Raw genomic sequence first — 17,497 nt, forward strand, 5'->3', positions numbered from 1 at the left:
ATAATTCTATATATTCAGATTTATCAAAATATTGCAGTCGTTTATGGATCAATCAATGCAATGTATTATATATCAGACCTGAATCTGTAGAGCCAATAAATAAAATGTATTCTCTATTAACTGAGATTTTGGTCTTCTGTATTATAATATAATAATTCTATATATACAGATTTATCAAAATATTGCAGTCGTTTATGGATCAATCATTGCAATATATTATCAGACCTGAATCTGTAGAACCAATAAATAAAATTTATTCTCCATTAACTGAGATTTTGGTCTTCTCTATTATAATATAATAATTCCATATATTCAGATTTATCAAAATATTGCAGTCGTTTATGGATCAATCATTGTAATGAATAATATATCAGACCTGAATCTGTAGAACCAATAAATAAAATTTATTCTCTATTATCTGAGATTTTGGTCTTCTGTATTATAATATAATAATTCTATATATTCAGATTTATCAAAATATTGCAGTCGTTTATGGATCAATCATTGCAATGTATTATATATCAGACCTGAAATAGATATTTTATATATGTTAAATTACATAAATATTAAAACCCTCTAAATAATTTTTATACTTTTATATTGTAAGTCTCCAATTTCTTGTCTATTCATCAAGAATATTGATTATTTAAGATCAGCAACTATGTTAAAAGATAAACTTAAAATATTTTTTAAAAAATGTTAGAAATGAAGGTATAATTTGGCTCATATATATCATATATATATATATATATATATATATATATATATATATATATTATATAAATTGAGAGGAACTTGATTATATATACATCATAAAACTAGATTTTCAAAATTCGATATTTGTTTTTAATACTTAATATTATAAATAATTTCTCATTAAATGTAACGCAGTAATGAACTATATTACTTTTATGTTTCTGTTATTATATTTTAAACTGATTTATTTTGATCATTATATTTATTCAAAATTTATATTTTTGTATAATGATTAATGTGAAATGTTTATTATTCATAAATTTAAAAAATACTTTATCATCTCATCAAGTGCATAATGTTTCAATATTATAATTAATACTGTTATTTTATTTTGGGTCTTTGGAAATTTTAAATTTCATTTATTAGTTCGGTTGCTGCCTAGTAACGCATTTTAAATTTACCTAAATCCAATCAAGTCAAAAAAAGTGATAAAACCAAAATCACTTCGCCTAAAAGATAAAAGAAATGATATAATCTTCAAGTAAAACATATATAATATTCGTTCCATTAAAATTTTTAAAGCATATTGCTCAATATATATGTGTATTTATCATTTAAACAGATTAATACATTGACGATTATCTATTTATGTGACGATAAATTAATTTTTTGTCGCAGTGTCCAAATGGTGTGGTAACAATATGAAAATATTTGTTTTACAAGTATCTTATCAAATGATAAAAATATATATGGCACGATTCTTTGAACGGATAAAATCTCTAGATGTTAGGAGAAATTATATAACAATTTAATAAGGAGAAATTGTTTAAAACTCAATGCTCCTAAATTCATCAATAAATTACTTAGGTGTAAGTGGCTCATTTAATTTAATTTTGAAATACAGAATTATATCACAAAGCCAGATATAAATATCGTTCGACACATTTTAAAAATAGCAGCAAGAATTGTTAAAAATAGTTCTGTTTGAAATCGTAAACACATGCGAAAGATTTTTTAATATTAAAACGTAATCAAAATGTATTAAATTCTGCTCCTCTTATATTAATAATGTAATTTTTCATTAGAAATCTGATTTGCTAATTTTATATATGCATACTAGATGACCCGACAGACGTTGTCATGTACCCATGTCTACAATTTTTTAATATAATATACTAATATTTACCGTTTACCTAAAAATAATAAATATTGTTTTTTAAATTACTCTTCACGCTAAAATGCATATACATTTATATTATGAGCGATGTTAAATGTAGAACTGCTTTAAATGAAATGATGAGTCTCAATTCCCACACTATATAGGAAATTAAAGTCTTTTAAACGGTATAACATAACCATAACCATAACATAACACTGGTACTTCATGTTAGATTAAATTAATTTAATTTTTTATGATTTAAGATATCCAAAATTGCATCTTAAACTTCTCCTAATCAATATCGTGAAGACCGAATCGTATGTATTCATCTTTACTTTCCCATTTGTTGTTATAAATAAAGTGAAAATTTTACGAATTTTAAAAATATTGTGGAAAGAAAAGTAAAAGACCGAAAGAAATTATATATTGAAAAAAAACTATATTGAAAATATAATATCCGAATCTTGTGTTGGCGCCCCCTAAGGCGTCCGTTCGTATTTTTCGCATGCATCGCATTAAAGGTAGGACCTTGATTAATACTTAATTTCATATTTTAAGTGAATTAATTTGTCATATCCTGTTCATATGTGTATCATTAAATCTGCCATACATATATTGTATTTTATATTTTAATTTCTGGCAATAATAATGTAGACGTTTCATTTTTTTCATTTATAATCATAAATTTATTATACATATTCTAACATTGTCTAGGTTCATAAGTAAATTGAAATTTTTGGCAAATGATAGTTTTCATTTGTTTCATTTTTTTCTATTTATTTGTACAATATTGCACATAAATCCCAGTACTTTATAATCACATACAACCTAGAAAATTTCCTTAACACACTTCAGAAAGATTTATCAAATACCGAATAATGGTTTAAAAGGAGTATACAGTGAGTGCTTGTAATTTAATATGAACTTTAATAGCAATAAAGCTCAAATTGATTCTATGTTTTAGTTAGAAAACGTTTGTATGAGAAAAAGAAAAGGGCTGTTTTTAGGGTTTTCCCAACAATTATTCGATTTTTTCACACCGTAAGAACCATCCTTGGACTTCAACGAACATTTTAAAAAAAGAATTGGCCAAATTAGTCCAGGCGTTGTTCAGTTATGGGCTTACCAACACATTTTGCGATTTATTTTTATATATATTAGAAGGTATATGATTTTATAAATGTCACATGTGCTAGGAAACAGGTATACTTTAAATATCTAATCTTGTGACATTTTCCAATGTCAACTTTTATCGGTAAACGATTGCTTTGAAATTATTAATGTAAAGTTCATCAGGTTGATCATAATTACTTCAGATTCTGAAAATTGAATCTTGAAACTAATTATCTAAATATACATATTCGATTCTACAAATAGTTATCGATTTATAATTATATAATTAATTTTAATTGAAGGTTTATTAAACAAACTATTCCTAATCAAAATCACCAGGTTGAAATGGACGTTGCTAATTAATATGTATGCCATAATGTATTTCATTTGTGCGTAATTAAATTCAAATAATTTACAATTGCGCAAGTTAGTTGGTTTTGTTGACATGCTTTAGAAATATCTAAATGATTATGAATGCCATCTGCATATATATTATATACTACGTCAGTTGAATTTTATTTGATAAAAAAATTGTTTTTTCATCACGTGATTATTGAATTCTACTCCCAAAAATATTTCTTTTTAATGTTATTTATATTTCCAAAATTTTATTTGTAAATAGCTCACTTTTTATTCGTTTTTATCAAAAAATATTTGTCTCAAAAATATGCCATATCGTTATATGATGCATATATTATGATTTTTAATTTTCTGAACTCCTTTGTTATGAAGAACAAGAAGTATAAATTCTTTCAATTTTTAAATAATCACCAATGGATAATATCCTAATCTAGCAAATTGTTTAATGGAACAATTTCTATATTTTTTATAGTAAATCATCAAAATATGTTAGTTAATTTAATGTATTTGTTTGTGTTAATGTATTATATTATTATCTATTATTATTATTATTAATTACTATTTTTATGTTATTATCTTTATTTATTCTTATTTAGTTTATTCTTTTTTGTTTATATACTTTAGCATAGCAGCTCATAGAATAAAAAAATGATAAAAAAAATTAAATAATTAAATTTGTGTGTAAATGTGAAAAATATTTCTCATCAATAGCTCATGAAGATGGGGATATACTACATATATTTTATGATGAAAAAAGGCGAATATTTAATTAAGAAATTTAAAAATCATTTATAATAACAGCTGTAGATAAACACATCCACACACACACATATATATATATTAAAGGAAAAAAGTGTTTTACCATGATTCCATTCAGTTAGTAAGAAGAAAAGCTCATTTTATATTTTATATTTTAATATTTAAATTTGTTGTACGTCTTCTATATGTAATCTTCTAGATAAGAGTCCTGCTTGACTCTTCTCATCATAAAACATCATATAATTTAATAAATATCTAAAATTTATAAAATAATTAACAAAAAATATGATACAATAAGGCAGGATGAATATTCAACGTTTATATATATATATATATATATATATATATATATATATTGTGTATTAACTTCCAATAATCAGTTAATAAAAAATATTAAATCACACTTTTATTGGCAAGTGTCGAACATTTGCAAAATTAATTTTATTGAATAGTTAATGTAAAAAAAGTGTGCAGTATGTTCCAAGGATAATCTTTTCTTTATACAATTGATGATTTACCGATTGCGCAAGTATTTTCATTCATCTAATCAATCACTAAAAAGTAAGATTGATAAGGGATTAGCCTCATTTATTATCGATCTTTTCAAATAAAACAGGTGCTTCATTTATCACGTTACGTAAATAAATAAATATGCATAATCTTAAATCCACATCTCAAGCAATTAACACGAAACGATTTTCCTATGGCAATATGCATTAGATTTTCAATTGAATAAATACAATTTATTAATATTGATTCGACCTCGAGAAAATTGTATGTATATAAGATATTTGTAACTAATTTGTTATGTAAACAGTCGATATATTGTGTGATGCTACACATTTTTTAATATTAAAAACTAGACCTTAGCGCGACCTCCGCCAAAATATAACCGCCAAGGTCTTTCGACACGCGATTCGAATTTACGACCGTCAGATACGCATTCGTATGCCGACACATAGTAACACACTGTTTTTACCTTATCTCATTATAATGAATAATTATTTAGGCCACATTTAAAAATATTCGTGATACAACTGAATATTATGTAAAGGGCAACATGGTTATGTAAAAGCCAATATTGTAAAGACCTGTAAAGAAAATAAGCTAAAATAAAATAAAGATACATAATATATATCGGACAGAGTTTTATTTAAATACATATGTACATAAGAATAAGTTATTATTATGAGGTTAACGACGCGCGAATTAAAATTACCACGCAGAAATTTATTGCTTGAATACATATTATAGTAACATAAAATTCAAACTTATACATTTATTCATTTATATTAAACAAATAAATGTATAAAGATTATTACCATTCACGTTCTTCACATATTGCGTGCTTACATTATTACTTTGATTGTGCAAATATTATAACATTTACATTATGTTCTAATGAGTGATTTTTCATGTACAGATTAATAAATTTAAATATGTAAAACAAATTAAACTGGCAAGGAACTTTGCACTATGAGCTTATTGATGTAATGATTTTTCACTGGTATCGTTATCTATAAGTAAAATGCTATAATTAATCTTAAAAGGCTAAACCGGCTTCAGCATAAGTTGTGAAGATCTTTTCAATAGAGTTTACATATGCTGCTGTTCTCAAGTCCAATCCCAAATTGAATTTCATTGCTGTCTTCATGATAGCTCTTGCAGACCTTTCCATTGTGTAGTCCAAGCCAGAATGTACAATATCCTTTTCACTTGCACCAGAAATTCTCTTCTGGAAGCTCTCTGATGGGGTGACTGGAATGCGACCACCAACCCTTCCAAAGCGACGTTCCAAAGACTCTTGCACTGATTCCAAAAGGTGGTAGTTGGATTCTCTTTCGTATTTGAATGTCAATCTTCCGTATGATACGTGGTTCAAATTCTTCAACCATTCGAAGAAGGATACGGTGACACCACCAGCGTTGATGTACAAGTCAGGGATGACCAATATATTCCTTTGGATCAAAATTGTATCAGCAGCAGGTGTTGTTGGTCCGTTGGCAGCTTCAGCAATAATCTTGGCTTGGATTTTGTGTGCATTGCTTGCATTTATAACTTTTTCAATGGCAGCTGGAATAAAGATATCACATTCTTCATACATCAAATTTTCTCCTTCATAGGGTTTGGCTCCTGGGAATCCAACAACAGTTCCGTGTTCGGTTTTGTAATCTTCCAAAGCCTTAGGGTCAATACCTTCTGGGTTGTAGATTGAACCATCATGCTCAATAATTCCAACACAAGTGGCTCCAGCACGGTGCAAGTATCTGCAAGTGTGTAAACCTACATTACCGAAACCTTGGACAATGAAAGTTTTGCCACCCCAGCCAGGTGTTGTTCCAATCATGCTCATGTAGTTAGCTTCATTGATGAAGTTCTCCAAGCCGTGGAAAACACCACGTCCAGTTGCAGAGACACGACCGTGAATACCTCCTTGGTTGATTGGTTTGCCAGTAACACAAGCGTGGGCATTGATATCTAAATGTCCAATGGTCTTAGCGTATGTATCAGCAATCCAAGACATTTCACGTTCACCAGTTCCCATGTCAGGGGCTGGTACATCTACACCGGGTCCAATAAATCCTTTCTTTGCCAATTCCAAGGTGAAGCGCCTTGTGATCTTTTCCAATTCGTGTTCAGAGTATGTCTTTGGGTCAATTTTGACTCCAGCCTTAGCACCACCGAATGGTACATCAACACAGGCACACTTGAATGTCATCAAAGCAGACAAAGCTTTGACTTCATCACGGGAAACATCCATTGAGAAACGGATACCTCCTTTGGTTGGTGTACGATGTGTGCTGTGTTGAGCACGGTAACCCTGAATCATTTCGTAGTTTCCTGAATCTCTGCGCAATGGGAAAGCAATTTCCAAAATGTGATCGCATGGCTGCATTAACATAAGAATACCTTTGACTTTCTTAGTTTTATCTTCAACTGTCATTTTGCTTCCTTTCATGTCCTCGACCAATTTAGATTCGACGATCTGGCAGGCACGGTGGAAGAAGTACTCCACCATGTCGAAAAATCTTGGATTAGGATGTGTTGGGACATCCTTCAGCCTATCGGGAATTTGGTGCTCGGAGTAAGAGCGCGTTTGGATGGCCGTTGGCAGAGCTTTGACCAATGTAGACACTTCGGAGGGGTTATGTTTCAGTGCACTTTTGGTGATTGACTTAAGATGCAACATTTTGGTAAAATATATTAAAACTATTACTCAAAATAAAAAAAACTTAATAAAAACGATCGCTACGGTGCTAAAATTAGCACCACACCCACACACTTCTAAAACGTTACGTAAAATGAGTAGCGAACAAATAATGACATGCGGTCGACTTGACAAGGAACAAGTCACAAGTGTGGAGAGGGCTCAGCGAATTTATAAGTAGACGCGTGCGCTTGAGTTGCTACTCCTGATAACGATAAAAGATAAAATTCTATTTCTAATCTACAAACCGATTTATTTAATTCGCTATTCAATAAATCGAAATTCTAAATAATAATTAATTATTTCACCTGCATTTCGTGATTTTCCTCCTCTTGCTTGTTGAAAAACCGATTTCGCACATTCCAGTGGTGCCAAATTAAGGAAAAATTACGAAACATCATTAATCATCAAATACAAATATATTTTATAAGAAAACTCTGTAAACATTTTATATGAAAATACTTTAATATATATTTTATTTAAGCAAATATTAAAATAACACAATTGACGAGTTTTGTTAAAAAATATATATAGTTTTATTTATTTATTTTTGAATGTTGTTTGGTTGTTGCTAAATAATGGGCTGATTTTGACAGTTCGACAAACGTACCCACATGTTCATCAGCTTTATATTTAGGGTTACATTTTACAAAACATAATTTATCGAAAGAAAAACATTATTGTTTATTTTCATTAGTGGAAATAGTTTGACAGACGTAATGGCAGAATCACAATCACAAGAAGATAAGAGAAAAAAAAGAAAAAGAGGTAAATCAGTGTTAATGAATGCAAGACGTTATGGAAAGCAAGGAAAATTTGGTAGAGGATCACATTTAGATGAAGATGTATACCAGTATTTTGTTAGAGTTTTAGAACTTCTAAAAGCAGGCTTTGAAAATGCTGAGGAAAAGCGTAAGTACATGAGATTATGTTTAATTCTAAGCACAGTTTATTTATAATCAATATTAATTTCAGAGTGCCTAGTCAATAATGTATTTGAAGAAATTAAAGGCAATGAAATCCATTATTCATACAATCAGATTGGATGTAGAGTTATAGAAAGCATACTGCCAGATGCAGAACCAGAAAATTTAGAACACATGATGACTTGTATGTCAGATGACTTACGTAAAATATCCTGTGATAGATTTGCTAGTTATATTTTGCAAAAGTTAGTAGATGTATGCTCAAACAGATCTGCAATAAAACCTGAAGAAAATGCTAAAACATACTCTTCAGAACATGTAGAAAAATGCAACCTTTTTACTATTAAAATAAGTAAATATTTACTCAATAATATGGAAGACTTCATATGGGATAATTTTGCAAACAGAATTACCCGACAGTGCATTATGAGTTTAGCAGGAATGAAACCTGTTGAAGACAAAAGTAGATATAAAAAAGAAATGTATACATTTTCTGATGTTCGTTCAGAGTGGCATGAAATTGTTGAAGATTACGTACAGAGGTACTGCATTACTACATTTTCTTTAATATAATTATACTTTTCATACAAACAGTACAATTATTTTTATTTTAGGTTGTTGAGATGGCCACAGCTAAATGATTTTGCATATTCAGAATTAACATCAGGTTTTCTACAAATTGTGATATTTGCAATAAAAGATAGGCAACCAAAATTACAAAAACAGCTGATAAAATATTTGGTTAAGGAAAGTTTTATCAAAAAAGAAAACGCCGAAGCAAATGCCGAAGATAATTATGGTCCTCCAGTATTTGATTCAGAACCTGCAACAAGATTACTAGAGTGTATATTAAATGCTTCCAATGACAAACTCTTTCAGTATATCTACAAAAAATGTTTTGTAGGAAACTTGAGGGCACTAAGTTTAAAGAAATCCAGTAACTTTGCTGTACAGAATTTGCTCAATAATTGTAATGATAAAGATATTGTATGTATAATAATATTTAAGCATGCAGTCTTGTCGAAGTAATAGTAATAATGTGGGCATGTATTTTTTAGCTCGAGTCTATTTTTGTTGAATTATCAGAATCATTTAAAGATATTTTAGCTACGGGACATACTGGAGTCTTGCTTTCAATAACTAAAGCTTGCAGGAGATTGGGCACTCAACAAGCAAAACTTATTAATGTAAGTAGTTTTAGAATTAATATATATGCATGTAGTTATATGTATATAAATATTGTGAATTATCTTTTTAGGTTTTCTCTAATATGCTGGAATGTAATGATGATAAAACATCATACAAATTTGCACCTCTGATAATTCAACTATTACCTTTACCACGAGCTGAAGAAGTAAATACTTTTGTAATAAACATTCATGGATCTTTTATAATACAGGTTAGTAAAAACATTGTATAAATTATTTTCTTTTATACTAACTATTAATATTTTTTAAAAGGAAATGTTGCTGTTTAATAAACCAATCAAAGTTGTAAATAGTTTAATGGCAATGAGCCCTAACGATCTCTTAAAATTATTTTGTGATCCTAAAGGCAGCCATATAGCAGATGTATTTTTCCAAAGTCAGTATATAGGAGAAAAAAGCCGTGAGAAAATGTGCAGAATATTAAAGGTAAAAAGGATCACAAAACTATCCTATATTAAAGTTTCAAATATTGTATTCATATATAATATTTTTTATGAAGGGGACCTTCTCTGACTTGGCTATGTCTAAATATGGATCTAGAGCTTTTGAGCACATTTGGGAGAAGAGCAATAAAGGCCAACAAAGCAAAATAATGAATGAATTAGTTCAGAATGTTGGTCCACTCATGGGCTCAGATATCGGACGAATCATTGGCATTAAATATAATGTGGAGTTATATAAAAGGAGTCCTACAGATTGGGAACAACTCAGTCAGAAACAATCAAATATTAAAAAAATGTTTGATGATATTATTACTAAATAATGTAGTTCTGTTAAGTCTTCAGTATGTATATTATAATTTTATTACAGACTGAACATAATAATTATCCTACAAACAAATTCATTAGTTATTTATTTATACATACATATATAATAATAGTATATGTATTCATCATCAAATCATTTTTGTTTTTGGTTCCACTTCACATTCCGTTAACTTCTTTGGTATATATTTATCTCTCCAACATGACTAGTCAATTGACAATTTTAATAAGATCAAGATCAAATATTTTTGCAGTATTATCATAAATGGGAAATGCAATTGCACACAACAAATAGGTGTTATATTTATACAGTTTTGGATATTAAATTAAAACTTATCAAACGCTTTTATACATAACTTAGATTAGAAGTTATTTTTTATATATTATCTAATACATTTATTTACAAGTTTAAAATTGCATTTCTTTATATTAAGTTGACTAGATTTTTTTAAAATCATATAATATGATGCAACTCACTTCTAGAATAGTAGTGCAATTTTCTCCATTAAGTGTTTTTTTTATTTCTAATCTAACATTAAGAATAATCTTAGATTAATATATTAATTACCTGAAACGTTGTAATTTTATAAAAACAAGAAAAAAAATTAGTTTAATATGGTATGGTTCCGAGTCGGCAAATCTAGTTCACAAAAAGTTGGTCAGTAGAATCACACCAAGATCTGAATATTTTGATTTTCACAAATATTCCCATAATTTAAAACCTTACATATAAACAAGTTACATCAACGATTGACTAATATTTATATACATCGCTCAAAGTCTATTTGCGAAGTCGTCGGCGTCATTTTTTTAACGGGGGTATTCTTTCTTGATTATTATTTCCGCATAAGACACTACTTACGTTTCCTGATGAATTTGATGATGGAAGTATGCATTTACCATTACTAGTAGATATAGAAACAGATGCTGCTGTTGGGACAGGATTTGCTATTGTTGTATTATTTATCGTAGGCAGTAGTCGTAGTGCAGCTTTTGATGAGTCCTGACTCGCGCAGTTCTGAATTATAGCATTTATAAATAATTATCGGGATAATAGAATGCTAGCATGCATATTTTACTTGAGGATTTTAACTAATGGGGGACGCAATTAGGATTAAATAGTAGGACACAATGTTTATTAAATTAAACAAGATAACTACATTACGATGCTATAGTTATCAGTTTGAACGCAAATATTGTTAGTTTAAGTAAAGGAGATGTTTTAACAAAATATTCATGTACATACCTGATGATGGCGAGTTTCCCAATCTCGATGTTGGCAAAATGATCCACAATATCGAGCCACATTGCATCCACTGCAGGTTTCATTTGCTTTCCGTCCACAATTCCAGCAAACCTAACATCATATTCAATATTTATTATTAATACTATCCACTAATATAGTATTTTACATATTCAGTATCCATTATCTTACATTTTGGTGGGACATACTAGAAACTGGCGGCGATCGACTATTTTCTTGATTATCCATATTATTTTCATCTGGGGGTTGTTTGTGAACTATTATGTGTTACAAATAATTAGTCAATATTACTTTAAACAAATATCAGGTTGATATTCTACTTACTTAAAAGCATTTTCTCCATTTTTGCTCTTTCCGAAGCCACAAGTTCAAGTGCTTTGCTTTCTGCATGTGATACCGCCCGTTGTAATTCCAATACCGCCTGTCGTTTCACCTTTAGAGTAAATTATAATACGTTAATTAAACCTATTAAAAAAATAATGATAATATACTATTTTACCTGATTCACGGCATCTTCAGCTCTTCTTTTTACTTCAGCTACTCTTTCTTCAGTCTGACGAACCGTAGTTGATAATATTTCATTGACTAATCGTCGGATATCATTATTTTCCATTACTGGATTAGTTTCTTGTGGAACCCCTAAAAAGAATCAATACAATATAACAATAAACTTAAACTAAACAATAAAATTTAAGCGGCATTGCTTTTTTACCTCGTTGTTGAAGTATAGCTAAAGCCCTCTTAGTCTTCTCTACCATCGACAAAATACAATTTAACATAGTATTAATATTTTTCCACTCATCACAAGTTCCATTTCTTTGATCATTTGATAATTGATTATTTGAATCTCGTCTTTCTTCATGACTTGGCCCAAGTGGCTGAAAATGCTATAATAGACAACAATCAATAACTGAATTTTTATGTTCACAAATAATTATAATTATTTACCTGATAGTCGTAAGATCCTTGATGCTGATGAACAGGCATGAGCAGAGGTGATGGATTAACTAATAAAGATGGATGTGCTCGTTTTGGAGGAGGATATTCACCCAACATGTCGTGGGAGAGTCCATTGGACATTGTGTCGTGATAACTAAAAAAAATTAGATACTTTCATTTATGTAAAATGTCAATAATTCAAAGTAAAGCGTTATAAAAAAATGTTTTGTCTTACGCGTCAGAAGCTCTTCTTTTCAATATTGGAGCAGCAGCATTGCTTGCTCTATCATCACCACAAGGACCAGTTGTAGATGATGACGCAGGAGGCAGGAATATTTCGGCTGCTTCAGCAGAATTATGAGATGGGTCTAAGACTACTTGTTCGTGCCCTCTCACATACTGTAAAGGCGTCTGGAAAAATAAGATTTAAACCGTTAAATTGGTGAAAACGAATTAATAAATGTTAAGGAAAAAGTAACAAATTGGTAAAAATGTTAAAGTATTGGAAGTACTCTTACAGAAAACATTCCTTTTATGGCTTTTAAAGTTTTAAAATTAGTTCAGCCATTTTTGAGAAAACGTCGACAAAAGGTCAAATATCGGCTCACACACATCTTTTTCCAATTTTGGAAACTCAAACGATTCAAAATTACTTGAAATGTCGAGAAAATATAAAATCAGCAAGGGATCGTTCGAGTATTACGTAAGCAGATTTATTACAATTATTTACCCCCCCATCCCCCTACCAGCAAAAGTAAGCAAGGCTCTTACCCCCTACCCCCATGCTTACGTAAACATTTTGCAATTGATGAAAAATGATGACGTAATCATCATCCAGGCTCCCCTGCCCCCCATGTCAACCCAAAATAAGCAAATCAACAACCCCCCGCCCCCTATAGTGCTTATGTAATACTTGAACGGCCCCCAAGTCGGAATTTATAGAGTCATAGCGTTCTAGTCTTTAGTTCCTAGAGTCCGTAGTACCCATTTTTAAAACATTCTGACCCAATTAACCCCTTCTTTCCTTCCAAGTTTATTTCTCAATATACATCTATCTAATAAGGGCAAAAAGTGTCGCGTGCGTCAGACGTCGGTGTCAGCCGCTCCCGCGAACGAAAGCGTTTGTTTGTTCACGAAAATGGAAATGGGTTTTCGTTGGGAGAAATGAGACGCGGCTCAAACTGAGGAAAATGGGTTGAGCGATGGAAATTAGTGGGGCCCCCGCAATGGGGCAATGACAGATGTCACGGCGACACGTGGTTCCGTGAAAGCAGACGTGGAGTAATAATGTATATGGAGCGGAGAAATTGGTTTTACCTTTGAGGAGTAAATCAATTTGAGTTCATTCAGACTTTTGATGTTATAAGAGTATTTTACAATCAATGCTTTAATATTTAAATATTAAAATACTAGAAGTAAATCAATATATTATATATTCTAATCTAATGGTTGTATTATTATGAACTATTTTATTTTATATTGACTTTATTTATTCAAATTTTATGTTTTATATTGCAAATATCTTATTCACATCGTTAATCTTTTGGTTTCTATATATTACATTAATTGATAACCATACCTTAACAAATATTTTCAAATTAATTTTACCCATATTTCCATTACTGTATAAGTTTATTTCATGTTTTATTATAATTAATATCCAGAACCAAAACGACGACTGTTCAATATCACTTTACAATCGATGGGCAACAAATTAGAACACGGGGGCATGTTCGAAGGAAGGGTGCTTCGAAAGCGTCACATGGCGTAACGCGCTGATAATACTAATTGCTAAATTCTGATATCGCAGTTTCCAACAAACCTTTAACAAATAATCATTCGAACAAAAATAATAAAATAGTGTTGCGATATCAAATGTTTAATTTTTAACAAATAAGTAAAATTCTATGTAATTTACCTGTTTAGCAGTTCGCGCTAATGTTTGAATTTCCCTTTGAAGAAGTGGCAAATGCGCTCTAAGAAAGGGCAGTACAAATGGTCTTAGCGGAAAATTAGTCACATCTTGTAGTGATCCTTGAAATTCTTCAAGACTGATTCCCGAACTCTTAAATAAACAATAAAATAATTATTGTAGAAATATAAATCTGTAATCGATTAAAAATATTTATTATCTTACAGCCAATGACATAACGAGTCCCCTAACTCGTTCGCCGATATCTGGAGAAATGTCTTGTCCAAATGTTACAAGTGTCGAGAGAAATCTTTTTACTTTTAATAAAGGCCTTTGTGATGTTTGTCCATATAATTGCAATTCTGCCGCCAAATGACCGCTAGGCGGTGGAGTCGGTGAACCAGCTGGAAGAAAAAGATATTATAAAAGCTATTTCACAATAATTTTTTAACATGTAGATCTACAAAAATCGTTATAATTTTATAAAAACATGAGTTTTTAAAATGTATTTATATATTACCACCGCTTCCGTTTTGATGTGGCGAAATAGACCCGTTACTCGCCCTACATTGGTTATGTAGCAAATTCAAAGGTCCCGAAGGTGAGCTCGGACTTCTGGGGGCGACTAGGCGTGCACCTTCCGGAGAATCAGGAGTTTTGCAACGATCCTTGTTCGATCCTGCAAAATAAATAAATAAATAAATAGATATATAAATAGATTTACAGTAAATAAATAAAATTAATTAATTACAAAATCTTCAAGAAAAGCATTACGAGTATATGATATATACTAGAGATGGATAACTCACTCTGGAGTTATCACTCAGATACAACTTCTCCCTCGGAGTGATTCCGAGTGGAGTTTTCTCGCCGGATTTGTCATATCCGACTTCCCTAAACTGGTACTAAATCTTTTACTGCGTTTTTGCTTTGGAAAGGTGTCGCTTTCTCGTCTCACATGCAGTTTTACGACCTTTTAGGTATACGGTTTTTATCCAGAAAATACAAAAAAACAAAGATACAGAACAATGAAATTGTGTTCAAGTATGAATAGCTCCAATGTATAATTTATTGAATAGTAAGGGGTCATATTTCTAACTACGACAATCTTTGGCTGTGAATGACGGCAATCAGGAATATACATACCGAAAAATACACGAAACTCGAACTACCCGATATAATATTAATTTTCGAATGAAAATAGCAAAAGAAAAAAATTAGAATGCAGAAGTATTATTATTTGGTGAAAATATTTTATGATAAATGTTTTGCTTTTATTACTAAGTATTATTATTTGGTGAAAATATTTTATGATAAATGTTTTGCTTTTATTACAAAGTTTACTACATTATTTTTATATAAAATTAATCCAAAAAATCAATTATTCTCTCATCAAAAGAAAATAATTAAATTGAATTTGATTCTCAAGTTTTGCGTTTTTACTTTGGTCCACGCTGTTAAAATTGTGAGTCGTTGATTAATATACGACAATATTTTGCATTTTATAAAGTATACAAAATGATTTTTTTCTTATCATTTTATTATTCCAATCCACCGCGAACTAGTGATCATTACATCAGCGAAACCTCGTGCAATGCGATCCATTAGTAATTCGCTCTATTGTTTACTCTGCTCGATGTACGTAGGTACATCATCTCTCCCAACAACTATTTCCATATAACACATACGAAACACCTGCAATCTTCTCATTAAACATACACACCTCTATAGAGAGACAGAAAGGGAGAGATAGAGAGAGCAGGGCACATGGCCAGCAATCCGGCATAGACATGTGCAAACGCAAAACTACATATAATGGTTCTTTGAACACTGATAACACATTTATCTTCAATGTCCCGAACACGGTACAACAGCTCGCTCGGTGCGGTGTATGCAAGTTCCCACACCTCGGCCTCGCGCTTTAGAATTCGGCGGCACTCATTTATACTGCGACCCGCGTGCTTCGGGCACTGCGGAGTGCGGACACGGATGCGAGGCTGCGACCATCATCGGGAGGCATTAGTGCTGCACATATACACCATTTTTGGAAAAGGTTTAAATATTGGAAAAGTTTAAATATTGTAATATAAATCTCTGACTACATGCATCATCTTTACCTTATTAAAATCATTGCAAAATCCTACAATCATGGGGGAATCTGGTCTAGAATTAAAAAATCGAATCGAACCGGACTAATTGTTGTCGATAGGCATTCGGATAATCGAAAATCCGGATAATCCAATATATGAAGAATAAAGTTGTGTATTTATTGAAAATAACAAATACATACATAGATATCAACAAACATAATGTTTATTAAGAAATTGAAACTTGTTTATGTATGTACATATATATTTTCTTAGATTACATTACATACAAATACTAAACTGCAGCACAAATCATGAAAAAATTCGAATTGTAGGTATATACATACTAGAGATGGGCTTATCATATCCGAAGCCGGATCGGTTAGGAGAGGAGTTATATAAACATAATACTTGACACAAATGCGTTTTCTAGTGTGTTGTTTACATATCTACTAAAGATTTATTAAGACTTTGGAAATAGTTTACAAATAGTTCAAATTTTTGTTCATTTTATTATAATAATTACTATTTTATGCATTTCCATATGCATACAAATCTCAAATTGACAAAAAACTTGGGAAATCAAAATCAATTTTGTAATTATATTTGAAGAAAAAATATAGAATTCTTTGAATATGTTTATTTTTTATATGAAAATAATGCAGTGAACCTTACATATGAAATAAGAACAAATCTTTGTGTTTAATATTTTTCATAAAATAATAATACTTCACATTCTTTTAATATTTTCTTTTCGAGAATTAATTATACATCAGGTAGTTTTATTAGCATACTATTACTTTTACACAATTATAAAAATCATAATTGTGTAAAAGTTATAATATAATACCAAATATTTTTTAGCTGGTTGTATACCATTGAAAGAGCTCATTTACGGACAAACATTATCGTATACAGAATATACAATACAAAATAGCATTATTTTGAGACATTATATACCTAGTCCTAAAACTTGCTGTGAGACGAGAAAAAGATCACTTCTTTCGACCCAAATCTTTGTATTGGTAAAAAATCTCAAGCAAATATCTGCACATGTTAACAGATTTAGTACCAGTTTAGGGAAGTCGGATATGACAAATCT

The 17,497-nt window shown here is 30.3% G+C and overlaps 3 protein-coding genes across 3 annotated transcripts in view; 1 reads left to right on the top strand and 2 right to left on the bottom strand.

The window, feature by feature from the left end:
- Positions 1–5,578: 5,578 nt before the first annotated feature.
- On the bottom strand, positions 5,579–7,516 carry LOC113382777 (glutamate dehydrogenase, mitochondrial). Its single transcript, XM_026621008.1, has one exon. The coding sequence runs from the start codon at positions 7,275–7,277 to the stop codon at positions 5,631–5,633; it is 1,647 nt and encodes a 548-aa protein (XP_026476793.1). The 5' UTR covers positions 7,278–7,516; the 3' UTR covers positions 5,579–5,630.
- A 230-nt stretch (positions 7,517–7,746) lies between these two features.
- Positions 7,747–10,244, top strand: LOC113382881 (nucleolar protein 9). The gene is made up of 7 exons (XM_026621129.1): positions 7,747–8,207; positions 8,271–8,763; positions 8,836–9,208; positions 9,280–9,408; positions 9,480–9,620; positions 9,682–9,855; positions 9,929–10,244. Exons 1-7 carry the CDS (start codon positions 8,015–8,017, stop codon positions 10,190–10,192), a joined length of 1,767 nt encoding a protein of 588 aa, XP_026476914.1. The 5' UTR covers positions 7,747–8,014; the 3' UTR covers positions 10,193–10,244.
- Positions 10,245–10,699: 455 nt separating this feature from the next.
- The window catches only part of LOC113382846 (protein CBFA2T3), a 69,523-nt gene continuing 62,725 nt past the window's right edge, over positions 10,700–17,497 (bottom strand). The window contains exons 3-13 of the mRNA XM_026621093.1: positions 14,829–14,987; positions 14,534–14,712; positions 14,315–14,461; positions 12,632–12,807; positions 12,406–12,550; positions 12,170–12,344; positions 11,957–12,096; positions 11,782–11,890; positions 11,629–11,714; positions 11,440–11,550; positions 10,700–11,211 (exon numbers count right to left, since the gene is read on the bottom strand). Of these exons, the coding sequence (XP_026476878.1) occupies positions 10,996–11,211; positions 11,440–11,550; positions 11,629–11,714; positions 11,782–11,890; positions 11,957–12,096; positions 12,170–12,344; positions 12,406–12,550; positions 12,632–12,807; positions 14,315–14,461; positions 14,534–14,712; positions 14,829–14,987 (1,643 nt within the window). The 3' untranslated portion in view covers positions 10,700–10,995. The remainder of the gene's footprint in view (positions 11,212–11,439; positions 11,551–11,628; positions 11,715–11,781; positions 11,891–11,956; positions 12,097–12,169; positions 12,345–12,405; positions 12,551–12,631; positions 12,808–14,314; positions 14,462–14,533; positions 14,713–14,828; positions 14,988–17,497) is intronic.

Source organism: Ctenocephalides felis, unplaced genomic scaffold (genome assembly GCF_003426905.1).
Source record: "Ctenocephalides felis isolate EL2017-DRISC unplaced genomic scaffold, ASM342690v1 CF-g0.4_SCAFFOLD_03570, whole genome shotgun sequence".
Classification (NCBI taxonomy): Eukaryota; Metazoa; Arthropoda; class Insecta; order Siphonaptera; family Pulicidae; genus Ctenocephalides; species Ctenocephalides felis.